The 24,837-nt window shown below is 53.4% G+C and overlaps 1 protein-coding gene across 2 annotated transcripts in view; it reads right to left on the bottom strand.

Annotated features, from left to right (window-relative positions):
• Positions 1-11,935, bottom strand: part of EPHB2 (EPH receptor B2) — a gene marked incomplete at both ends in the record, with an annotated part of 97,573 nt that extends 85,638 nt beyond the window's left edge. For both annotated transcript variants that reach the window (XM_079545462.1, XM_079545463.1), the window contains one exon: positions 11,851-11,935. In XM_079545462.1, the coding sequence (XP_079401588.1) occupies positions 11,851-11,935 (85 nt within the window). The remainder of the gene's footprint in view (positions 1-11,850) is intronic.
• Positions 11,936-24,837: the final 12,902 nt, after the last annotated feature.

The raw sequence follows: 24,837 nt of genomic DNA, 5'->3' as shown, positions 1-24,837 counted from the left end.
CCATTAAGAGCAAAGGACCTCACAGCCAACAGAGGAATTCTTGGGCTTGATGGACTGTTTATAGAGTCTTTTATAGGAAGGATGGGTAACCTAATCCCAACTACAACATTTTTTATGCTGCTCTATGAGGGTTCAGCTGTGATTAAACTGTTGGCACAGTCCCATGGCACATAAAACCATGGAGACCAGCAAGTCTCATCCCTGTCGGAGCCCTGCAAATGCAAGGGAGAAAACTATTCCAAGCATTAAAGACCGCTGGGCCCTGCTGCCGTATCGGTGACACGGCTGCTCCCGCTGCAAGCATCACTGCTCGCACCTCTGACATCTTCTGCTGTCTCAAGAGACCAAAATGAAAGCAGCGTGGCAGTCTCTGTGCTGATCTCAAGCCACAGTCCAGGACGGTACAAAGGATGATCTCCCCCAGGACTCATTCTGGGTACCAGAAGCTGGATACAGGAGATGCCATGGCTCCTGCAAAAATACGCACTCGGGTGTCATGGGGCTCCACGTCCTTCTCTCCCAGCAGCAGCCCTAGAAGCAGCACACAGCTTCCATCCTGAGATACCAACCAAATCCAATAGCAAAATGGACGGCTTCATTTTGAGTAAAATGGGGAAAAGAACCCCTAAGCTCACACCCGTCTGCCATCACATACACAGCCATCCACGTTTCCGCAGGGGCTTGGGGAGCAGGGTTAAGAACACCAGATGAGTAAGGACCATTTCAGCGGGCTGGTGGGTGGGATTTCAGAGAGCAGAACATGTAAGAACCAGCAGGCACCAAGCCAGCATCTTCAGGCAGTTCCAACACAGTGCCTGTTTCGTTTTATTGTTATACAACCGTTACAGAACAAAGACTTTATTTTATTCTTGCTTTGCTGACTCACCCGTCAGTTTGGTTGCCCTCATGCTACCCAGCTAAGGTCATCCCTCAGGGCCAGCACACACCTGCTCCAGGTGGGCTCCCAAGGCTCCTGCTGACCTATGGCCATGCATGGTGCTACGAGATAAGGTTTAGTAGCTTGTGGTAGTAACAGTGATGGGAGGATGGTTGGACTAGGTGATCTTGAGTGTCCTTGCCAACCCTGTGATTCTGTGATTCTGTGGTGGCCTTTCGCAGTCCAAACTGTGGAGCACACTGATTTCAAACCCTTTTTCTGCACAGTCATATAACAATGGAAGACTTCACAACCTCTGAACCCTGCCTCGACCATCCTCAGAAAAGGGCCATGTCCCTCAGTACGCAGACGGTCCCTTTATGTGGGATGGGACTTTGCCAGCAGTTTAATTTTGGTCCAGCACAAGCCTGCAGTACATTCCTGCAGCTCACGGGAGGAGGCTCACGAGTGCTTTCCAATGCCATCATTAGCATCTGTGTGGTTTATCCCTCCAGCAACGTACTGAGCCTGGACTCCCCGACATACCCTGTGCAGGGAGATGGGAGCTCTGATGAAATCCATGCAGTGTGTTCAGCCCACTGGATGACGATAAGAGATGACAAGGGACAACCTGTCGGCTGCGGAGCTGGGGAGGAGCTGGGTGCTGTCAGAGGAAGGCTGAGGAAGCAGGGATGCCCTCTGATGGGGAGAGACAGGAGGGGAAAGCTGAAGAGCCCTTTAACATCTGGGGCTGCCCACGCTCCACACGCCCAAGCCCAGATGCAGCCAAGAGGCAAAGCACCACCCAGACATTGAGAGCCCAAAGGAGGGGACTGTGCTCCTCCAGAGCCCCGATGATCCCTGCCAGGAGACCCACAGAAGGGGCCAGCCCTTCTCAGCACCTCTGGCCGCCAAGCAACTCAAGGCCAATGGACGGCACACCCAGGGCTGACCTCAGCAGGACACCCCAACCGCCAAGGAACTCCCCTTTTTAATTTTTCCCTGGATAGCCCACACACCAAGGACCTCCCAAACACATGGTAAAATGCCAGGTCAGCTTTCCAAGGGCTCAGCACCCACAAAAGGGAGCCCAGGTCATATTTAGGCCATGCAAATTACAAGGCAAGACTTCTGCTTGGGGGTGACCTGCTTTGCTTCCTCTGGCATGAGACCCCACCTGGGAGGCACAGGCTCTGCTGGCCCCTCTTTGGCATTGCTTATTTCTCCACTGTGCTACTCCCAAACCTCCTGCAGCCCCAAACCCACTGGGCCACACCAGCCAGCCCCAAGCACGGAGACCCAGACGACAAATGGGAGCAGCTGCCAGCAAGCTCAGTGCTTCCAGAGGATCTGTGTTTATCAAAAGCTGTCGCTCTCCAGCCAGAACAGGTGTCAGTCACAGCAAAATCTCATGGCAGCTATTCAATCTGAAGGCATAGAGTTTGACATCAGGGGAAAAAATAAAAAAGCATCACTGGCAATTTCTCTGCTCTCCGTCTCTACTACAGCCCTGGTAGAAGGAAGGTGAAGAGCCAGGAAGAGAAGACAGCGTACATCAGCGCAGCACAGTGACCTGAAACAGGCATCTCCCCACCATGAGGTGATGCTCAAAGCAGACCTGGCCACCTGTGCCACATCAGCCAGCTGCCCCAGCCTTTGTCCCACCCACAGACCTGCTAGCTGCTCAGAGATTTATGCTGAGAGTGACACAGAGCAGCCCCTGCGCTGCCTGTGCAACACCTCCCACTAGCCAGACACCAACCCCTACTAACACTGCCAACATCCTAATTAGCACCTTCCCTGTGCCTACCCTGCTCCCGACTGCTCTGCATCTGTCCGAGGACACGGCCACAGGACTTGGAGCATCTCTAAAGGTACAGCAGCAGTCCTACATGCACCCCTTCCCCTCCGGAGCAGCTGGCACCGCCTGCTCTTGCAACCCATGCCAGTGCTCCTGCTGTTCTGCTATGTGTCTGCTGTCAGGGGATTTCCACACGGCATCAAGCACACTTCTGTGTTTATCCTTTCCAAGCCTCTACAGCAGTGCTAACATGTGCTGAGGACAGGAGAAGCCCAGAAGATCCCAGTTACACTGGGGTTACCTGGCACACTGCAAGCGAGGTAAGAGGAATGAGGCTTTGTCCCCAGGAGAGAAGTCCAAGCCAGCCATCCCTGCACCTTGAGCACCAGCTACTCTTTGCTCCCCCTCAACCGGGCACAAATCACCATCTTGCATTTCCTCCTGGAGCTCAGCAAGTCGTGTGTCTGCCTGCACTCAGAACGCAGGTGCTGTCTCAGTGTGCACGCATGCAGCTTGCAAGCTGGGGCGTGCATACAAAGGCTGCAAACAGGCACAAAACCCGCCACCTGCACTCCGCAGAGGCAAGCACGCAGCTCGTGGGGTGCAGGATCCTGCAGGAGAGACACGCTGCAGGAAATGCTTTCCCCAAAGCTGGCATACCACAATTAACTCTCTGCAGCCTGGCCAGCACTTCTCTCCCTGCAGGCAGCGCACCCAGCCTCCTCCTACACCTTGTTTTATTCCATCCACGCTGCCCCCAGTTCACGCATTTCTCCTGCTTGCTTTGTCCCCTGATACCAGGGCAGGCTTAAAAAGTAAAACAAGGCAAAGATTTATTAAGTGAGGCTCGCGGTAAAGGTTTCCGAGTTACAGTTGTGGAGCCTGGAAACAGGATTACAAGCAAAGCAAATCATAAAACGCGACTATAACCTCGACACAGCAAGATGTGACCCCTCACGTGTTCCAGCCTATCTCACACCCAAGCATGTGGTGTGCACAGCCTGCAGGCTCACACTGCTGCACAAACCTCTCCTGAGCTGCTCTTTCTTTATGCCTCATTCTGCAGTCACCCCTCTCTTGCAGCCGTTTGGGACCACGCTGTCCTCCTCGATCAGACTGGGGATTCACACCACTCCCATCCCATACAGCCCACCACAGAAATTAAACGCTGGGCACAAACACAAGTAACTTGTCGTTGGCTGCCCCAACAAAGGATGCTGCCATCTCCTTCCTAGGAGCACCAGCCACTGTCCCATGCCTGAAGGGAGCAGAGAACAGTGGATCCAAGAAGAAATGATTCTGGCAGGAGTGGAGAAGGCTCTGGGGGGAGCTGAGAGTGGCCTGTCAGTATCTAAAGGGGCTGTAAGAAAGAAGGGGACAGACTCTTCAGCAGGTTCTGCTGTGACAGGATGCAGGGAAGTGGTTTCCAACTAAAAGAGGGGAGAACCATGGAATCATAGAATCACAAGGTTGGAAAGGACCTCCAAGATTTAGAGATTTAGATTGGATATAAGGAAGAAGTTTTTTTACAGTGAGGTTGGTGAGGAACTGCACAGGTTGCCCAGAGAGGTGGTGGTGCCCCATCTGTGGGCACACAAAGCTGGACGGCTCTGAGCACTGATGGAGCATTGCTGGGGAGCTCCAACTCGAACCGTTCTATAATTGTACGACAAGAACCTTCAAGACCATACAATGATGCACACGATGCTTCCCATCCACGGACGTTTTCTATGACCCTCAAGCATCAGTGCTGCAGAGGATGGAGATGCCTCCCTCCTCCTGCCGAAATTGTTCAGACTCACAGTGTGTCCAGACAGCTCTCCCCTCCCCTGTCTCACTGCACACACCAGCACCACCAGAGCACCGGGAAGACCCTCAGAGCTCATCTGGGAGCAGAGCAAAGCCAAGCCCTTCGCTGCCCACCCCACAGCCACCCCCTCCTCTCCCACCCCACGGGCTCTCGGCAGCCAGCCTCAAGGCAGCCCAGGAACGGGGGCCGCCGAGCCCATTGTTCCCTTTGTCTGGCCCTCAGAGCCCGCGCTGCTCATGCCATCCCCTCCACAGAATCACAGAATGGCCAGGGTTGGAAGGGACCTCAAGGATCACGAATCTCCAACCCTCCTGCCACATGCAGGGCCACCAACCTCCACATTTAATGCTAAACCAGGCTGCCCAGGGCCCCATCCAACCTGGCCTTGAACACCTCCAAGGACAGGGCATCCACAGCCTCTCTGGGCAGCTGTTCCAGCCCCTCACCACTCTCTGGGTAAAGAACTTCCCCCTGATGTCCGACCTAAATCTCCCCTCCCTCAACTTAAAACCATTTCCCCTCTTCCTACACGTATCAACCCTTTCAAAGAGTTGATTCCCCTCCCCTCTGTAGGCTCCCTTTAGGTACTGAAAGGCTGCAATGAGGTCGCCCCACAGCCTTCTTTTCTCCAGGCTGAACAAGCCCAGCTCCCTCAGGCTGTCCTCATAGGGAAGCTGCTCCAGCCCCCTGATCATCCCAGCGGTCCTCCTCTGGACCCTCTCCAACAGCTCCCTGTCTTTTTTGTACTGCGGGCTCCACACTTGGACGCAGTATTCCAGATGGGGCCTCACAACAGCAGAGTAGAGGGGGAGAATCACCTCCCTGTCCCTGCTGGACACCTCGGGGCCGTTCGCACGCCCAGCCGCCCCTCGCTACCCCCTGCCCTTGGGGTTGGGGTCCACAGGGATTAGGAAGGCACCGACCCCAGGAGCGGCCCTGCGGATGGCGGAGGCTTCGCTGCAGCCTGGCTCCTCCCTGCCATGGCCTTGCTGCTCCCTCGGCTCACCTAAAGCAGGCCTGAACCCCACAACAGGCCCACAACTGACACGCGGAGCAGGGCGGACAAAAATGCTAAGAGGTGTTTGCCAGACAGATTTTGGCCTTGCCCAGGCTGCTGAAAAAAGCAAGGCTGCACTGTGCCCCGGGCTGGGCAGGCAGCACAAGGGGTGCGAAAAACATCCAGACCTCAATGCTCAAGGCCTCAAGGTTTGGCTCAGCTGGGAGACCCTCTTAGAGAAGCCCACAGAGCTCCACCATGCTCATTAACAAGGAGAGAGTTCCACAAGAAACGCCCTGAGATCCCTGGGAGGTTCCCCAACAAGAAGGGTGAGACCCAAGCAGCAGCACCAAGCAGCAGCACCAGCCCTGCGTAAGGCTCAGATCCCGCACACAGAGATGATGAGGGTCCACAGCTGCGGCAGTGAGCGAAACAGAGCAACGCGAATCCCTCCACACCCAGAGCCATGGTGATGCCCCATCCCTGCAGACAGCCCAGCTCAGGCTGAACACAGCCCCCTCTGAGCACTGATGGAGCTGTGGGGTCCCTGTTCATCACAGGGAGGTTGACCCGGATGGCTTTTTGGGTCCCATGCAGCTCAAGCCATTCTACAATCCCACGCTTTGCCTTCAGCAGGGTGCTTTGCCCTCATCGGTGCCCTCCTCCACCGTCTCTCAGTGCTGCTTCAGAACACAATGCCGAGAGGCAAAATAAAACACACCACCCCATCCCCACCTCCTACACACCCCATCCCAGGTCCATCCACCTCCGCTGTACAGCCACCTCTGTCCTTTCCCAGCCCTTCCCTCTTCTGAGCCCATGCTTTCAAAGAGCCATCCACAATGACTTTAAGATCTCTTTCGTAAAATGCTAATAAGTAATTTAAAGACTGCCACTGTGCATGCATGGGTTTAGGGTAATTTTTTCCATGTGAATCCCTTTTCATTCATCGCTGACTATGTATAATCTGCCACTTTATAGCCCGGTTATCCAGTGTCATGAGATCCTTTTACAATATTTTAAAGACAACTGTTGTTTTTACGACACAACGCTTTGGGTTGGAAGGGACCTTAAAGAACACCCTGTTCCACCCCCCTGAATAATTCTGTATAATCTGCAAACTTTCTTGCCACACAATTCCCACCCTTCTCTCGCATGCTTATAAATACATTGCAAAGCACAAGCCGCACGCTGACCCCCATCTATTGGGAAAAATGACTCTTTGTTTCCACTTCTTTAAGCAGATTTTAATCCATAAGAGCACCCTTGCTCTGAAATTACTAGTCTGGAGCTACCAAGATCACCCAGGGAGCTCTCCTTAAAGCATGCATACCCTGTCTGCTCCGGCCCCGATATCCATTTTCCCCATTTACTCTATAAAATGTGACCTCCTCCGTCGACACTTCATCGGGGCATTGGGGCAGTCCCTATGCAAACCCCCCATCCCAAGACACTGCTGTTTTGAAGGGGAAAAATTAAGCTGTCCCCAAGTGTTCTTTTCTGACTATTTTTAACTTCGCCCCCTCTGATTTCCCAACTCTGTTTTTCTGTTGGTTTGGGGTTTGTTTGTTTGCTTTCCCACAAGTTATTCTTAAAACTCCTCTTGCTCTGCCATATATGGGCTCACATCCACCCCTTCACAGTTTATAGGTTTTCCTATTTTCCTCTTTTAGACATCACTTCCACATTCTGAAGAACATCCTTTTGCCTCCAGTGTTATCCTCCAGTCTGCTGTGATTTTGTGGACGCGACGTCCGCCCCTGAATAAGGTAAGGCTTGAAGTGAAAAGAACTTAATTTATCAGACCTAATTAATAAAGCTGCACGAACTTCTGGAGCTCACCAGCCCTTCCTCCTTCCCACCTGGAGACGGCACTGAGCTGCAGCACAGCTGCTCCCATGGAGCCGGTCCGGGACTACATCAAGAGATCCTCCTCTCGTGGGCTCTCTGAAGAGCTGCAATTATTCACAGTCACTAAAACTGTAATTTCTGAATAACGCCCCTTTGTGACATTTATTCGGTTTCGATGGAGGCAAGTACCATCTGCAATTATAGCAGCGTTTTCTGCCCTCACAGCCTGTTTAATCTCCCTTAACATTTGGCAATCAGTGCCACGACTCGGGTCAGAGAGGGAACAGAGATCAAACGCCGCTCCCTCATCCACGAGCACTGAAATTCAGAGAGGGGCTGACAGCACGGTGCGATGCTTGTGTCCTCCCTCACCTCCAAACGCTGTTCAGCTCCAGAGTCTGCGCCCTGGCACAAATCACCTCCCATCCTGCACAGACCCACGACAGCAATATAAAATCCTGGTACTGATGCATCTCTGCAAGCCCCGAAGAGCCACATCCCTGCTGCGAGTGCCAGGTCCTGCACACGTCAGCCTGTTATCACAGGAGGCCCCATCTTTCCCCCCTTATCTCACTGCTGAACTTTTGCCTTCGAGGATCTCCCTGTTGCACGCAGCAGGGAATGGGCAGCCGCGTTTCACCCTTGCGTTCCAGCAAGATGAGAGCTCACCGAGTCTTTTCAGTAAAATCTGATTTTCCCCAGGACAGGAGCTTTGTGCCTGCTCCCAGCCAGGCTCACACACAAGCACCCACCTCTCAGCCCAGCGTGGCGTGGCCGGGCTGTGGTGCATGTCAGGGCAGGAGCAGTGGACTCAAACTCATTTATCACCGCTGCGGCTGTGCTCACACAAAAGCAGAAAGCAGAGGACTCAGTATTTACCCAGCTTCTCCAGCAGGTTTTGCAGTTACACCGGTGTCCACCCTCCTTTACATCTGCTGCAGGTATGTGTACACAAACAACGAGTGCAGGCAGATCCTTCAGCACAGCAGACCCCTGCTCCCAGCCGTGGCAGATAGCCCCTCAGTAACATCCCCAGGGCACTGCTGTACCTGCATCACCCCAAGTCCTTCTCCGGAGCGCTCTCAGGACACGGGTGGCACTGGAGCTGTGCCACTCCAAGCCATGGCCCCATGGCTGGCTTCTTATAGCCCTGTCCCCAAGGCATCTCCCTCTAGCACCCCTCCTTGGGCTTGGATCAACCTATCTGGAATTACAGCAGGGATTGGGAGCAACTGGGAGAAGCAGAGTCCCTGCAACCTCAACTACTATGTGGATATCTGTGGATATGTGGATATCTGAACTGGGCACCAGTGTATCAGTCTACTCCCAACTGCCCCAGCGATGCAGCATTCACCTCGTCAAAAATTAACCCAGGGAATGGAGCCCTGGGGGAAGGCAGAGCACACAGAGAGGTATCGCAGATCCAAAATCAAGGTCTCCGCTCCACACCTCAGTGCAGTTTTACAATATTTGTTTCCTGCCTGGTCTCAGCACCGGATAAATCAAGGGCTGAGCTAATTGGCACTGCTCCTCTGCCTCTGGGGCTGCAGGAGGTGGTGGAAGAGCCCTGCAATGGGTCACTCCATGGCCACATGGGCACGAGAGGGGAGACTACGTTTGAACACTACAATATGCTGTAGCACACACACACAACACAGCATGCCTCATCTCAAGCACATGCATGCAGCTCAATAAGTGCATCATGTGTCTTATATACATTACACTCCATGACAACTATGCACGAACAAGCAGCTCCTGCCTCCAGCTTGCAGCAGCGACAGTACCCCTGCCCGCCCCACACCCCATGCTTTGGAGCCCACAGCCCCGTGCTCTCACAGATAGGAGGGCCATCTCATTTCTCCTTCCACATTTTTTGGCACGGAGCTGGCTTTCCTCCAGCCCTCGGGAAACTTGCCAGCACTGCAAGGTTTACGAAAAGTTAACTCCAAAGAGGGGGTGAAGAGTGCCTTCATTTTTTTCTCCTGGCGTGTGATTTTAAAACGCGCAGCTCCCATCCTCATCTTCCCCCCCCAGATACCTTGGAAGCATCCCTGCTCCAGACACGCTGTGCCACGCAAGCAGCACATGCAAGCAGCAGCACAAAGAGGGCCGTCAGCGATAGCAGCACTGTTACCAATGGTGTGGTGTGGGATCCAGACCCTTCCAGCACTCCTTTGTTCTTGAATTTCTTTCTTAAAGAAAAAAAACACACGCACAAAAACTTCCCTTCCATAAGCCCGAACTTTCCCAGCCACAGATAGATAGATACCTTGCAACAGCCTGAACAACTGCATGCAACTCTTACCCTCTGCTTTATGTACGTTGTCATCCACCTCCCTGTTTTCCATATTGATTTATGTCTCACGTTCTTTTCACATTTCCTTTCAGCAGAGACGTTTTTACCCCAACAGCCGCTCCTCCCGAGCCCAGGACACGCATTCAGCCGGCCATAGAGTAATCAACTTCCAATTTCCATGCACACTCCTGTTTATATTTCCTTCCCTATCGGCTTTGTTTCTAATTAAGGTTTGCTAAATGCACGAGAATCTATAGTGCACAAAGAAATATAAAGCATGTAGATAAATAAACACCGTGCACACACGCGCACTGACTAAGGCTGCCTTCTCACTGTGCTTTCAACCACGGATCCCAAAGCACTTTGTCATGTTCATTAACAAAACCTCGCAGCTCCCTTGGGAGGGACGCTTGTATTATTTTACGCCTTGTAATTAGGCAAACTGAGGCACAGAGGAGACAAGTGAAATTACCAGCATTACGGCAAAGCTCTGGAGCAGAGCTGAAAACAGGGCTCAGGAGGAACGTTCCCTGGGCAAATCACCAGATCGGAGCTGGATGAGCTCTACTCTCCCCACATTGGCCATGGACATGGTGGGGAATGTGCCAGAGACAGCGACACTGCCACCGCAGGAGGTGGCTGCAGCCGCCATGCCCTCGGTCATCACCCACTGTTGGAGTCACTGCCCGCACCGACGGGGCGCATCGGGAGAAGCAGATGGACGCTGTGCCCGAAATGGCAGCTCCCAAAGGGAAGGATGGAGCAGAGGGGCACCCAGAGAGCTCAGCCCACGCTCCCCTGCCGCGTCGGCTCTGCAGGAGGAGAGGAAGGCCAGGGCACGGCTCGCACAGCCCCAAGATGCACGTAACACCAGAGAAGGACGCAGCATAACGAACCTCCTGTGAGGAACTCAGACCCCGGATGGGGACGGCCACCAGACCTTCAGCTCTCACCCCACAGCATCCCCACTGCTGGGAGCACATCTCGCATCCACACCTCGCTGACCTCCCCCATCCACAGCCGTCCCTTCCCCATCCCTCAGAACGAGCATCTGCACACCCAGCCCTGCAGCCACGGTGATGGGAAGGTCAATCCGTTCCTCTTGTTTCCAAGCAAAGCATGGCCCCACACCACCCAACACCTCCTGATGGGGTCCTACATCCCTACAGGGGGCTTCCAGCCCCCATCCCAGGATGGGTCGCCCCATCCTCCGTGTGGCTGAGGGCTCTGAGCATGAACACAGCTGTGAACGTGGCTGCTGCGGGCAGCTTAGGCCACACGTCCCACTTGGACATGTGCTCCCACGAACACACTCATCACCCCCCATCCCCTCCCAACCCCTAATTAAAACCATACCATGCTCATTTGAATAGCATAGCTGGCTAGCGCTCTCCGCTGCAACGTAAATAGTCCTATTTATGCCAAGCTCCCATATTGTAAATATCACGATGTATAGCCGGCCAACCCATGAGTCATCTCCCAAAACTCCAACTTAATAAATGGTGCCTCATCCACTGCTCCAGACAAACACGGTCCGGACGTCTCCCACCACCTCCACACCCAACGCAGCAGCAAAGCTCAGCCCCGTGGAGCCCCCCAACTTCCAGAGCACTGCAGGCGTGGCCGGGATGCGATGCGTTGGGACCCCAAAATGGGAATCTGGCACGGGGCTCCCAGCCACGCAGCCAGCCCTTAATGGGAATCCAGCCCTCGGCCGCACACCCATCCCTCAGCCACGCACCCACCTGCCGCTGCCTCTGCTTTGTCTCAGCCCTGGGGGAACCCTACGGGGAAGAGGTTGGAGGAGGCATTTGGCCTCGCTCAGGGAGACCCCAAAGCCTCTCCCCAGCATCCCCTGGAGAGGGGCTCGGCAGTTCCCTACGGGAGGCGAGGTGGGAGATGCCCACCTCGGTACGGGGATGGCGGAGGGAAGGGAAGGGCCGGGGTTGGGGGGAAAAGCTCCACCTGGGGCAGCACTTCCCCAAAACTTCGCCTTCCCTCCTTCTTTCCCCCCTCCTCCCCCCCCCCAACCCCCACCCCCAGGAAGGGGTGCGGCGTGGAGGGAGGGGGAGGGCCGAGGGCCACCCCTCGATTAATTAAATAAATAATAATAAACGAGAGAAAGAGAAGAAAGAGGGAGGGAAAAAAAAAAATTAGTAAAATAATAACGATCATCATAATAAAGAGGGGTTCTGCCCCGGAAAGGCCCCTTCCTTACCTTCCACGGCGGCGAGAAGAGGCAAGAGGGCGAGGGGCAAACAGCAGAACCACAACGGCCCCATGGTGCGCTCCGGGCCGGGCATCAGAAACGGCGGCGGAGCTCCATGGAGGCGGCCGAGCGCAGAGCCGAGCCCCCTCGCTGGGGCTGGGGCCGCCGCCGGCGCGGGCACGGCCGCGGGCACGGAGCGCACCGCCGGCCCCGCCGCCCCGACCGGGCCGAGCCACCGCCGCCGCCGCGCGGGGGAGCGCCCCGCGCCGCCCTCCCCGCCCCGGGGGCGCCGCGCTGCCGGAGGGGGCGGCGGGCGAAGGGCGGAGGAGCGGGGAGCGGCGGCGGCGCGGGGGGCGGTGGGGAGCGGCGGAGGTGCGGGGCCGGCGGAGGGGGGCGAGGAGGGAGGCGGCTCCCCCTGCGCCGAACGATGGTTTCTCCCGGAGCTGTCGATCATCCAGAGAAAGCCGTGATTTCAGCCCAAATCTTCCTCTCGGGGTTGAGTGAGCGCCGCGAAAGCCGGAGGGGGGGTGGAGAAAAGAAGGGGGAGCTCCCGGAGGGCCGGAGGGATGCCCCCGCCTCCGCCCTTCCCACCGCCCCGCTGCTCTGTCGGGGGCGGCACGGACCCGTCGGCCTCCGCCCCGCTGCGGTTGGGCTCCTCCGAGCTCAGCGCCGTCCCGAGCTTGGGGCGTCCCCGTGCTCGGCATCACCCCTAGCCGGGGCTGTGCCGGCCCGATCTGCGGGCCCAGAAAACGCGGCTGGTGTGGAGCGTCCCTTGGGGGGCACAAAGAGGTCCGGCCGATGCCCGCAGAGGCACAACAAGAGTTGGTGGTAGGAGGCTCAGCTCGGCTCTGAACCACGGACCCTCTGGGCTTACCGACCCTGGTGAGCTGGGAGCAGGAATTCCCTCATTTCCAACTTACAGGAATTACTTACAATTCCCCTTCGGACAAGATGGGGTCAAGTGGAATTCTCCACTCTGAGACCCAGCTCCTTCTCTCCATCATAACACCCGTTAATCTGTAGTTCCCCATCCCTGGGTAGAGCCCGGGATCCCAGCCTACCCACCAAGAGATATGGAAGGCACAGGCTTGTCTCACCACGCTCTTCCTCATCACCCTGCTGCACCAGCAGCTTGGACATTTGGAGTGCCCCAACCCCATGCAAGTAAACTCATTTTGTGTTTGGGGGAAGGTCAAGGCTCCCTGACAACGCTGGCCAAAACCAGACGACTTTCCTAACTCAGTGTGGCCAACCGTAGGCTCCGATCCCCTCTGAGAGCTCCTACAGCTCCAGAGCATCCCCAAAGCTGTTGCTGCTGGTGAGTAGACCACACAGATTTATTGTTTGACTGCAGCAGTGATTCTGAAGCTCACACGTTCTCCTTTGGAGATGGGTTTGTCCCTGAAGATGCTATTCAGAGGCACTCGTGAACTGTGAGCACTGCTCCCACCTTGTGTCCTCGCTCTGTCCCTAGGAAGGGCTTTGGATGGATCAGTGTCCCACCAGCCCTCAGCCCCTGTCCTGCATCCCGCAGGGGCTCAGCAGCCCAGACTGGACAAGTGAAAGCCATCCAATACCATCCCATGGTGTTGTCAGACTTCCCATGATGTTCTTTCATCCCACCCCAAACCTATTTTAATGCCTCCACAAAGGATGGTCACAGACCACAGGAGCTGACGCTCTCCTTGCTGCCATCGGGTGTCACTTGGAACTGAGGAGAACTTAGGAGCAAAGTCAGTTGGTTCTACCCTGATTGCTGCACCCATGGGACGCTGAAATGCTGCTGCAGAGAGAAAGTCATGCCTGGGAAAAGCAGCAGCACTGGGGTTACAGAAATGGGGCAGCCACCACTTCAATCGCACGTGTTAGCTTCCTATCAAAAGATGGTTCCCAGGCAGACAAGAGCCACGAGAGATGGCATCTAGAGGACATTAAAGCGGGTTTGATGGTGACTCATTGCATGCAGCATTTACAGTTCCCGGTGCAGGAAGAACAGGTTGTATTTGCACATGAAGCCTTTGGCTCATCGCACCTGGAGGAGGTGGCTCTGTGTCAGTCTGCGGGGTTAAAGAGGTGCAGCAGGGGGGAGGGAGACGTAGAGGGGAGGGCTGAGGCCACCTCCTCCCCACTGAGCAGGATGAGCATCGCCAGCACCACCTACACACTGCGATTTGGGCTGGATCTCCAGGATCCGGAGCTACTTCAACCAAAATACTCATAGGATCGTTAAGGTTGGAAAAGACCTCAGGATGGTGCAACCATCAGCCCAGCCCTACCGTAGGCTTGTCCACCAAGCCGTGTCCCTAAGAGAGAACGGGACATTAAATTGGGATGGGGAACGGGTTGCCCCAGTGGCACCTAGAGCCATAAATCTGCCTGCAGGCACCTGATGAGCGCCGGCAGAGAGACGCCCCGTGGGGAACAGGCACCTCACTGACGTCCTTGTGTGCAGCAGGAAAGCTCTCAGCTCCTGGCTGAATCCCTCGGGCTCCGTGCAGCTTCCAGGGGCAGGTTGGGAGGAGGGAAATGCCAGCATATTTGTACAGAAATTGGAGTCTCCCTGCAGCAGCAAATCCCATAAAAGCAAAACCCAAGTGAAAAGCAGCTTCAGCTGTTCTGGCTCTGGCTGTGATGGGCTTGGCCCCAGGCCAGTGAGTTAATTCTGCCTATTAACTAATAGTATAGTATTGTCGGCAAAGGCTCATTGCTAAACTTATGTTTTTAAGATATCACTTATCATTCAAACACTTAACTCTTGATCCTCGAACATGTACAGGCACCATGTAGCCCTGCAGCCATGCTGCAGATAACCAAAGGCACCGCTGGCTGGGGGGGGCAGGCTGTGTTTAACCCTTTTTCCCCTATCTGAATGATAAATGGTCTGAAGCAGCGCTGCCCAAAGGCGAGCAGCCACTGCTTTGCACCTGCTCTGTGTTCCCAATCAGGGATGCAGGAGCTGTTCCTAATAGCACTCAGTGAAGGGTGCACGACCGCAGAGTCTCGATCTATGTGATCACAGCCTGATGCCAAGATTGGACCCCTCTGTCTTAGAATCACATAATCATTAAAATTGGAAAGACCACTAAAATCATCCGGTCCAACCCCAACCCATGCCCACTGTCACCCCTTGCCTCCCCCCCCGCCACCCCAAATGCTCTGCAGCCTGGCACAGAACCCAGCCCTGTCACATGAAGGCTGTGAGCAGCAAGGATGCCCTAGGCTACCAGGGCTGCCCTGACCCCATCCACTGACCTGCATGGTAAGGACACATTAAGCAGTGTGCTCCCTTCCAGCCCTGCTCCCAGAGTACATTTAGGGGATCGGGGGGGGCTCCAGCCCCATCCAAGCAGAGCACTGGGTCCCACCCCACTGGGGGCTTCTGACGGAGCTCAAGCAAGATAAGGCTGTGAGTGTGCTCTGTGCAGATAGCCGGCGTTGGGTGCCTTGTGCTGAAATGTGACACTGGAAGCTGTTCTTGCTCAACCCGTTTGGCTTGTTGTGGGGTCCTAACGGAGGAAGCAGCTCCATTCAGCGCTCCTCCAGCATTTCTGAGCTCTGCTGTTAAATGATACCTGCACACTCTGAGCTTTGATGCTACCTGGGACCAGAAGTGGAGCTGATGAGGAGAAGCAGAAAGGAGGAAGGCAAGAGGATGGCATGGGTGACCAGAGCATCATCCTGCACCGGGACCCCAGGGATGCACAGAGCTGTGGGATTTCATCTCTGCAGAGGGAAAAGTGTGGCTGCAGAGAGCAGTGAGCAAAAGGTACCTTGGTTTCTGTTGCTGTTGCCTTAGATTTTAGAGCCTTCGGCTAATTTAGGAAGCAGAAGTCAACTGGTAGATTGTGATAAAGATTTGAAGAGGGTTGCACGCCTAAAATGAATGGAACTTCTGAATGGTATCCATGGGAACAAATTAAAGAGAAGAGGCACTTTTGAAGCATTTAAAACAGATTTAGAAAGCTGGAATCGGGCAGGAAACTTTGGGTATTTTGCTCAACAGCTAATTTGACACCAAATTACAATGACAGGCAGAGCCAAGTCAACTTTAAACAAGATCCTGCAGAAATTACCTGATCATGGCTGCACTCTTGCTGTTGACAAAGGAATATTTGGAAAGATAAAGGTTGTAAAGTCATCTCCTTCAGGGCTGCAAATATGTCAAACCTTCCCCCAAAAAAAGCTTTATATAAAAGAGGAGGATCTTTTTAGAGATGCGTAAAAGAGAAGGATGTAACCCTTGCTGTCTTGTGGCAGGGCATCCACAGCCCAGAAGTCTTCTGGGAAAATCGTTTTAAAGTTGCTCAAAGGAAGGCAGAAGAGCTGAAAAGTCAAACTCAGGTCTCTGGTTAATACTGTGAAATTACAGGGTGGCATCCTCGAAATTGAAAATGCTGAAATGGCATTTAATGGGAAACTGGGGAGAAAATGACCTGTTTTTTGTCATTGCTGGTGTAAAAAGCAGGAGTTTTGCAAATGCTTATGAACTCTATGAAAAAATGTAATAGGATGTGTTATGTTCAGGCACTCATGAGCAAAACCCTGAGATAGCGTAGGTTGATGAGAAAGCAAACATAGGATCAAAGACAACGGCGTGTTGTGAAATGGCTCTTTTCTGCTAAGAGGTGATTACTGTGAGAGGGCAGGAGCTGAAGGAGGAACCACATCTTCTTTCACGACGGAGGATGAAAAGGAAACAGCATGTCTGGGTTGTTCTGAAGAGGAGCACGCGAAGGGAGATGCGAGGACATGGAGCGAGGTGCGCGGCGTGCAGACAAAAGCCCTCCAAGGTCTGCAGACAAAAGGTCAGGAGTGAGCAGGAGCAATGCCACATGCTGTACAGCAGGCATATCTCATTGTCTCTTTGGCTGCGGGAATTTCCACTCTTTTTTTGGCTAAAATAGGACTGAGCTGGAGCAAGCCATCATAGAATGAAGGCACAGCTTGGATTGGAAGGGACCTTAAAGCTGACCCAGTTCCAACCCCTTGCGATGGGCTGGGTGCCCCCCACTAGATCAGGCTGCCCAGGGTCCCATCCTTGGCCTTGGGCACCTCCAGGGATGGGGCACGCACAGCTGGCCTGCCAGCTGCAAGCACAGGCTGCTGGTTCATGACAAACTCCTCATCCAGCAGATCATCCAACCAAGTCCTTCTCTGCAGCGCTGCTCAGTGAGTTCTCCCACTCTGCACCCATACCTGGGATTGCTTCAACCTGTGCACAGCGCCCCACACTTGGCTTCATTGAACTTTATTTGGGTCACGTGCACCCACTTCTTGAGCCCACCCAGGTCCTTCTGGATGGCATCCCTTCCTTCTGCCATGTCAACTGCACTGCTCAGCTTGGGGCCATCAGCAAACTGCTGAGGGTGCTCTGGATCCCAGTGCCTGTGTCACTGATAAAGATATTAAAGAGCACCATTCCCAAGATGGACCCCCGGGGGGTACCATCATCACCAGCCTCCACCTGGACACACAGCCATCGACCACAGAAGTCCTGCAAGTGAGACAGATGCTGGATCTGGCAAATTCATTCACATGCTCTTCACGCTTATACTTACTTACTTTCAGGAGCCAGCGGGAGATGGTTCTGGCGAGGGCTGAGGGGAAACACTGCCCAATTAGCAAAGATGGATGGAGCGTGGAGCAGCCCATCCATCTGCTCTTTGGGCTGCTGCCCTGGTGACACGAAGGACCTGCCAGCAAGGCAGCACTCAGGTGACCCTACTTCCATTGACATGCTGCCACGGCACCAGCGGGTGAAGCAGAACCCTGTCCTGCAGCAAGTTAAGCCTCCTGCCACCCTATCCTGGCACCAGAGAGGAGCAGGTGGTTTGGGGAAAGCTAACGTGACACCAGCTTTTATGGGAAGCCCTGGGAAGACATGGGGGGGGGGTAGGCACAAAGCAGAAGTTGTGATAAAGGCAGAGTGAAAGACACATGGCTAAGTGCTGTCTGCTAGGAAAGATACCATAAGGCTTCTGTAAGGACAGTCCTGCCTCACAAGTCCTTGGGGTAGGTTACAGAGGGCAAACACGTCATGGAATCATAGAATGGTTTGAGTTGGAAGGGACCCTTAGAGGCCATCTGGTCCAACCCCCCTTCAGGGAGCAGGGACACCCACAGCTCCATCAGTGCTCAGAGCCCCTCCAGCCTGACCTTGGGTGTCTGCAGGGATGGGGCACCACCACCTCTCTGGGAATGTGGGTTGCTATGCACTTCATCTGCTGGGATTTCCATTAAGCCTCTTGTCAAAAAGTTTATTTGAAGAAAATAAGCAATGAAGAAGTACAACGGATGTTCTGTGTCTTTTTGACTAAGAGATAATGGCAGAGGGTAGGAGTAAGCAGTGGGTGCTGCAAGTGGTGGAGGTCAGCAGTAGGTCCTGCAGGGTCTGAGCTGGGACTCATCCTTCCCAACAGACTCAGAAGTGAGAGGAATAGGGTCAAGTAGGGAGGTGGCAGAGGATGAACAGTGCACATGGGGAAAACAACCACAAACTCACAAGAACCATCAGACAAAGCTTGGGTGAAGTTCATGAAGAAAAGATAGGTGGGCAGGGGAGCTCCTTGAAGGGAATGCTGTGGATGCAAGAAGCTCAGAGATTCAAATGGAAACTGTGCAAGTTCTTGGATCAGGGATCCAGGAAGACTCTGGGAAATCCATGGGAACAAAGAGTTGGGACATCTTCAGTATGAGTCGCTCTGGACTCATGCAATCCATTGTCTGTCTCCTATCTGTGATTAAAACCCTTCCTGGCGCACAGGAGATGCTGTGGGTTTGCCCCACAGACTGTCCCTGGCACCAGCATGACATTGACACGGGCAGGACCTCCAGCATGGCCATGCCAACTGGCTGCTGGCCCTGTGTGCTTCAAGCTGAGCTCATGAGACATAGGCTGCTGTATCCCATTACTCATCCCCAGGCTGTGATCAGATAGGTCTTTAATTTGATTTTAATTAAAACAACTCTTTGCTTCTTCTATTCTTGAGATGGTTTGCATTCTGTCTGGAGGGCTGTGGTTGCCAAGAGGAAGAGCCGCTGCTGCAGCCCCAGGCTGGGGCTGCAAGAGATGAGCAATGGTGGGGTGCTGGAGCAACGGAGCAAGAGGCAAAGCAAACAGAGTCCTCCAGACATAGGACATAGACATATAGGGTGCTGGGCCAGCTCTGCACAGAGCACATTGCTCAGCAGAGAGGAACTAAATTAGCCCTGATTTACCTGGGAGGGCAGATAGTTCTTTTCAACTGGTTTTTAATTTGGAGTCAATTTCCAGGAGTAGCCGTTCAGGTGTCACTGAGATAAGTGATCTGTTTTTCTCCTCAGTCAAACAGGATTTTCCTTCTTCTCAGACAAGCAAAACTGTGCTCTCTAAGTAGATGTTCCAGCTAACGAGGTGCTAAGCGTGTAGAGCCCCACTTTGTGGGGCTGCCTCCAGGGCGGATCCAGCTGCCAGTAAACCAACTATCAGCACCAACTTTGTCCCCAGCTTCCAGGAACAACTTCAGAGAAATAAACTGTCCCAGGGCCAGGATCAAGGAGAAAACTGGAAAATACACCTACAAAAATGGGGCTCTGTGTGATGCTACAGATGTGTTTTGTGGCTTCATGTGTTCCTTTTCCTCATGCCAAAGCAGCAGTGTGATGGCAAGAGGCATTTTTGGAGCAGACACTGTGGAGGCTCAGCAATCTCCAGCACTGGGGTGTTCATTGGAAGGGTCTTCTCCAATCTTGTAGCATGGACAAAACAATGACATGGTCTCATCCGGCACATCAGCTGTGCATCAAGGTTAGGGAGAAAGCCCAAAAAGAGGTTAAAGAAGACAAGGCAGTGTCAACGTCCTGCACATGCAATATCTGGACACGAGGATGTCAGCATGAGATCTAAGCGTGGTGGATGGAAGATTTGAGATAGAGGAGGACAGACACAACATATCCCTTCAAAACAACCACCTTTGGCAGACATCCTGCTGGCTGGACATTGCTGGGAGCTCCACAGTCCCTCGGGCACATGGAAGGACAATGGTAGGATACCATCAGCTCCAAGACCCCCCATAAGGGCTGCAGAAGCAGCACAGAAGCACAGAATCAGTAAGGCTGGAAAAAACCTCCAAGATCATCACATCCAACTGTAAACCCATCCCCTCCGCACCCACTCATACAATCATTAAGGTTGGAAAAGACCTCCAAGATCACTAAGACCAGTCCCAACCCATCCCACCATGCCCACTAACCATGCCCCTCAGAGCCACATCTTTATGTTTCTTGAGCACCTCCAGGGAGCCTGGTGCTTTAAACGTAATGACAACAGCAGGTTTGCTTCACTGAAAAATACCTGTCTGCTCCCAGGATCCTGCATCCCAAAGTGCCCAGAATGGGGCCATCCACTGGGAGGTGAGCTGCGTTATCTGACAGAGGGGGATTATGCTGTGAAAACTGTTCGTTGGGGATTGTATATTAACAGGATATGCTCGGCTAGTTGACAGGAAGCAATAAAGTAATTTGAAGGAGACTGGGAAAGAGTGTGTGAGTTCCTGCGTCTGTGTTAAATCACGGTGCTAGATAAGCAAACAGTGCAGCCCCGGAGCGCTGTGCAGGAGGAGCTCTGCCAAGAGGGAGCTGGGCTGGAGCGCACTATGGCAGCAGATTGGGAGCAGGCAGCAGCTCCCAGCCCTGCAGGCTCCCAGGGCTCAGATCCTGCAACAGGGGACTGAGGAAAGCTGCCCCTCCCAGCAGAGCCAGGTCTGGAGGAGAGTCAGGATGAGGAACACATGGAACCGACAACGAGACTGCAAGAGTGCAGGGCTCAGATTTAAGCACCCTGTTCAGATGCTGCCGTGTGTGTGTGTTGGTGAGCACTGAGCTCAACAGCCCTTTCTCGGTCTCTCGCATCCTGCTGGAATCAAATACAGCAAATGATCATCATTTTTTGCTCTCGAGGAGGCTTTGCTGGCCTGCATGAAGAGAGCTGGAGGCTTTGCAGATCATCTGGTGCAATCTCTGATCCTTTTCATCAGGAATGTTCTTTTGCACTCTGTGTGATTGCCCAGGGAACTTGCTGCCTCTGGACATGAGCTCTGCAGGATCTACAGAACCATATCTGTTTTTGGTGGAGGCTGAAGACACACAGTTCTCTCTTCAGAAAATCAGAAATAAACAATATTTTTCCTACCTTTTTTTTTCTGCTGTAGGCAAAGCCAAAAAACAACACTGACCTGGGAGGAGTGTTGAACTTTTTCCCCGTGTCTTAAGGACTCCTAGGCTGCAAGGCAGGAACTTTCCTCTGGCGATGGATCACGCCCCACACTGTACCACTCTGAAGCACCCAGTGCTGTTCTCCCCAAATAAGACTTTCTAGTGGATAGGGCACCAAGCCGGTGAGTTTTAGGCACTGGTGCATCTGATCAACACCTTCTCCGAGGAATTTACAGCAACAAAGTACTCACAGTCCTGCAGCTCTGCAGTGAGGAAGCTTCCCTGCACACCTCCATGCACAGGCAAATAAATCCTTGATATTTTTCATAAGCATGTGGCCTTATTTCATGAAGCACCATGAGTCTTCCCTGCTAAAGAAGAAGGGATCTAGAGACAGAAATGGAAAGCCAGACACACCAAAATATGACCATGTCCACGCATTCCTCTTTTCCTTTTCTATCATTCCCTCCCTGATCAATGCTTGCCCTTGCTTGTCCCACCAGAATCCATGTGAACTACCAGAAGCAGATGACTGATACCCAACAGCACTGCTTCCATATCCAAATAGTAGTTGTTTGATATCCAACACTAGTTGCACAACATCCAGCAGCAGTTGTGTGATATCCAGAGTTGAGTCCTCCTCAAGAAATCAGAATGATTACTGCCTAACATCAGCAAAGCCCTGTGCATGCAAAAAGGCAGCAGTGATGGTGCAGCCTTTTGCTTGCTGCTCATCCCCTGGGATTCCTGGTTCAATGGACATATATCTATCTACTCATGTCTCTTGTTATCACTAAAGGATAGCAAAAAGAAAATGCTTCCTTTCTCTTTCCACAGCTCTTAGTGACCCATGGTCATAGCACTCCCCTGTCTGCACAACTCTTCATGAGAGCATAACAGTGTGTGCATGGCAAGGGGAGAAATGCAGTGAAGGCAGCTCTTGGAGACGAAGCACTTAACTTTGTTTTGGGGAAGAAGAAAATCTCCTCTGCAGGAGAGGCAGCTGCATGATGAGTGAAGTGAGTTGAGCTGGAGTGAAACAGCCTGCGTGCTGTTTTGAGTACTTTTGGGCTCTGGGAGGTCTGCAGCTATAAATGGGAATGCGCAGTCTTTGCTGGCCTATTTAGTGCAGGCTCAGATGGGGCAAGAGGAAATCACCAGGTCTCAGTGAGTGCCTCTCTCTGAGAGCAATGGTAGGGATGAAAGGCAGGAGGTGAGCACCCCTGGGGCTCCAATCTCTCTCTTTGGGCACAGGATACAGCCTGTGGTCATGCATTCATTTCACTGGGCCCACTGCAGTGATCTTGGGTCCCACCAGTGATGTTCTTGCACCCATTCTTCCTCCCATGTGCCTCTCCCAGTTTCTGGAGTAGCTAGGCTGGACAAAAGCAATGTATTCTCCCACCTGTGGAAGAACTGCTCCAGCTGGCTCTTCCAAATGCATCCAGGTCAGCCACAGCTTAGAGTCTACTGATGGTAATGTGGAGTCACTTAAAAGAACAGGTGGAGAAAATATGATGAAAACAGGCTCGTGGGTTGAGATAACGACAGGGAAATCACTCAACAATCACCAGGAAGGGAGATTAATGTTATTTATTGCCTACTGATAACAGACTAGAGCAGTGAGAAACTAAAAGTAAACTAAAAACACTTTCCCCAGCATCCACCCTCTTCTACCTCCTTTCCCTGAGTGGTGCAGGAGAATGGTGGCTGTGGTCAGTCTGTAACACCATCAGCTGCTGCTCCTCCATGGCCACTCTCTGCTCTGCATGGAGTCCCTCCCTTGGGATGCCTGCAACATGGGGCAGCTGCCACCTGAGATCTTGCCACATAAGCATGACACAGTAGTGCAGTTCTTCATATCAGGCTGGTGTGGCTGATGCACAGTGACCTCCAGAAGTACCTTTATCCATCACTGGTGAAGCCTGTCAGTCCACTGCTGTCTATGTCTTGCACTCTCTTACCCTGGAAAGCCACACACAGACTGTCTGACCTTCATCACTGCCTTGGCATCCGGAGTTACTTGACTTGCTCATGAATCACTTCTGCATGCAGTAGAGAGCGTTCTGCAGATAATGGACATGTCTGTGGCAATGCACCTCTGATTACAGGGCTTTGAATCTTCCCAGGTGGGAAGTAGCTGTCACCACTGCGCTGCTGCCCATTTTCCATGTTTGAACGCCTCTGAGAGCCTGATGGGACCAGGACTGCCCAAAAACAGCAATAATCTGACCTCAGCCCCACTCCTACTCACATCTCTCTGCACCGCCATCTATAGAAAAACCTGGGAACCCCAACCCTCTTTGTTTCTCCAGCACTTTGTCCCTCTTTCCTGACATCTCCACCCAGCTGCAGGAAAGAGATGTTCTCTCAGTGCATGACCCAACTGCATCACGATGGAGTTGGAAGGGCTCCTGGAGCACTGGCTTCAGGCCACCAAAGAGGAAGGACCACTCCCTGGACTGGACCGACGCCAGGCTAGAAAAGAGACACAAGCTGCCTTATCTGCAGAAATTAAATCAGACCATATGAGAGGGAACATCACGTCCTGGTCTGGTCTGACCCAGTTAGACACATTCTTGTACTCATCCATTCACAATGCAAAGAGAGCTGAGAACGCAGGATGGACAGGAAAAAGAAGGTCCAGTGAGTATGAACTCACGGGAGATGGCACATTTGATGTCCTGCAGCATCCACAATTGGGTATCACTCTATTATCGTGTGCTGTTTACTGAGTCACCTTCCTCATCTGTTTCCGGGGAGGGACAGATGGTTTCTACAGGCTGCACTAAAGGCATCCCTGGCTTTCCCCTGTCTCATAGAGAAACACAGTCCTGTTAGCTTTGCCTGGTCTTCTTAGGAGCTGAAAACCCCAATGAACTAGAATCCCTTGACAGACACGGGGATTTCCTTACTCTACATGAGTGCTCTTGATGCTGCTGCTCACCTTCTGCTGAGGTCCCGCAGTTCCTCTGTTCCTGACAACTGCTGGCTTTGAGGAAACATCTTCACACAGTGATGGTGAGAAGGCTGATAGATGCAGCCCTTCTGACCTCATCTGTAAAAAATCATAGAATCGCAGAATCACCAAAGGTGGAGAAGACCTCCATGATCACCGAGTCCAACCATCATCCCATCCCTGCCATACCCACTCACCAACGCTGGACAACACCAAGACCCGTGTGGCAAAAGTGCCATCACTGCGTGATGTGGGATATTGCTGCACCCGCACAGAGCCCCACCAGCCTCCTTCATTTCCTTTGAGTTGTGCACCCACCACTCCTGCAGGGTCATGGTGCCCCAACACCTGTGGGACGGGGTACCATCGTGAAGACGTTGACTCCCCACGGGGCCAAGTGACAACCTGCAGCTTCACCCCCAGCACAGCAATGCCAAAGCACAGTCAGGCTCGTGGAGGCACTGTTAGGGTCACAGAGGGTCCTGCAGGGTGGCTGGAGGCTCTTGTGCCCCGGCACTGCCTGCTGCACACAAGAAGGGTCTCCATGCTCCCATTTCAACCCCAGGTCCGCAGCAGTGCCTGCACAGCCCCCAGGAGCTGCCTCCCTTCCCCCAGCTGCGGCCCCCTCCCCGCTCCCACTGTGGCATCACAGAGCTGCATTGACCACGCGCTCTGCAGCGGCATGGCACGGCCTTTTTCTTCCTTTTCATCCCTTTCTCACTCCCTGAATGCATTTTGCTTGCTTTGGCGGCGCAGGGCAGGGAGAGCCCCTCTCCCCCCCGCCTTTGGGGATCCCCCCCCAGCAGATGGGGCCGAGGCTGTGAATGTGCACCAAATGAAGGCCC

The sequence above is a fragment of the Tetrao urogallus genome (genome assembly GCF_951394365.1).
Source record: "Tetrao urogallus genome assembly, chromosome: 21".
Taxonomy (NCBI): Eukaryota; Metazoa; Chordata; class Aves; order Galliformes; family Phasianidae; genus Tetrao; species Tetrao urogallus.
The sequence above is the reverse complement of the archived record's forward strand: the minus strand, read 5'-3'. Positions and strand labels throughout refer to the sequence as shown.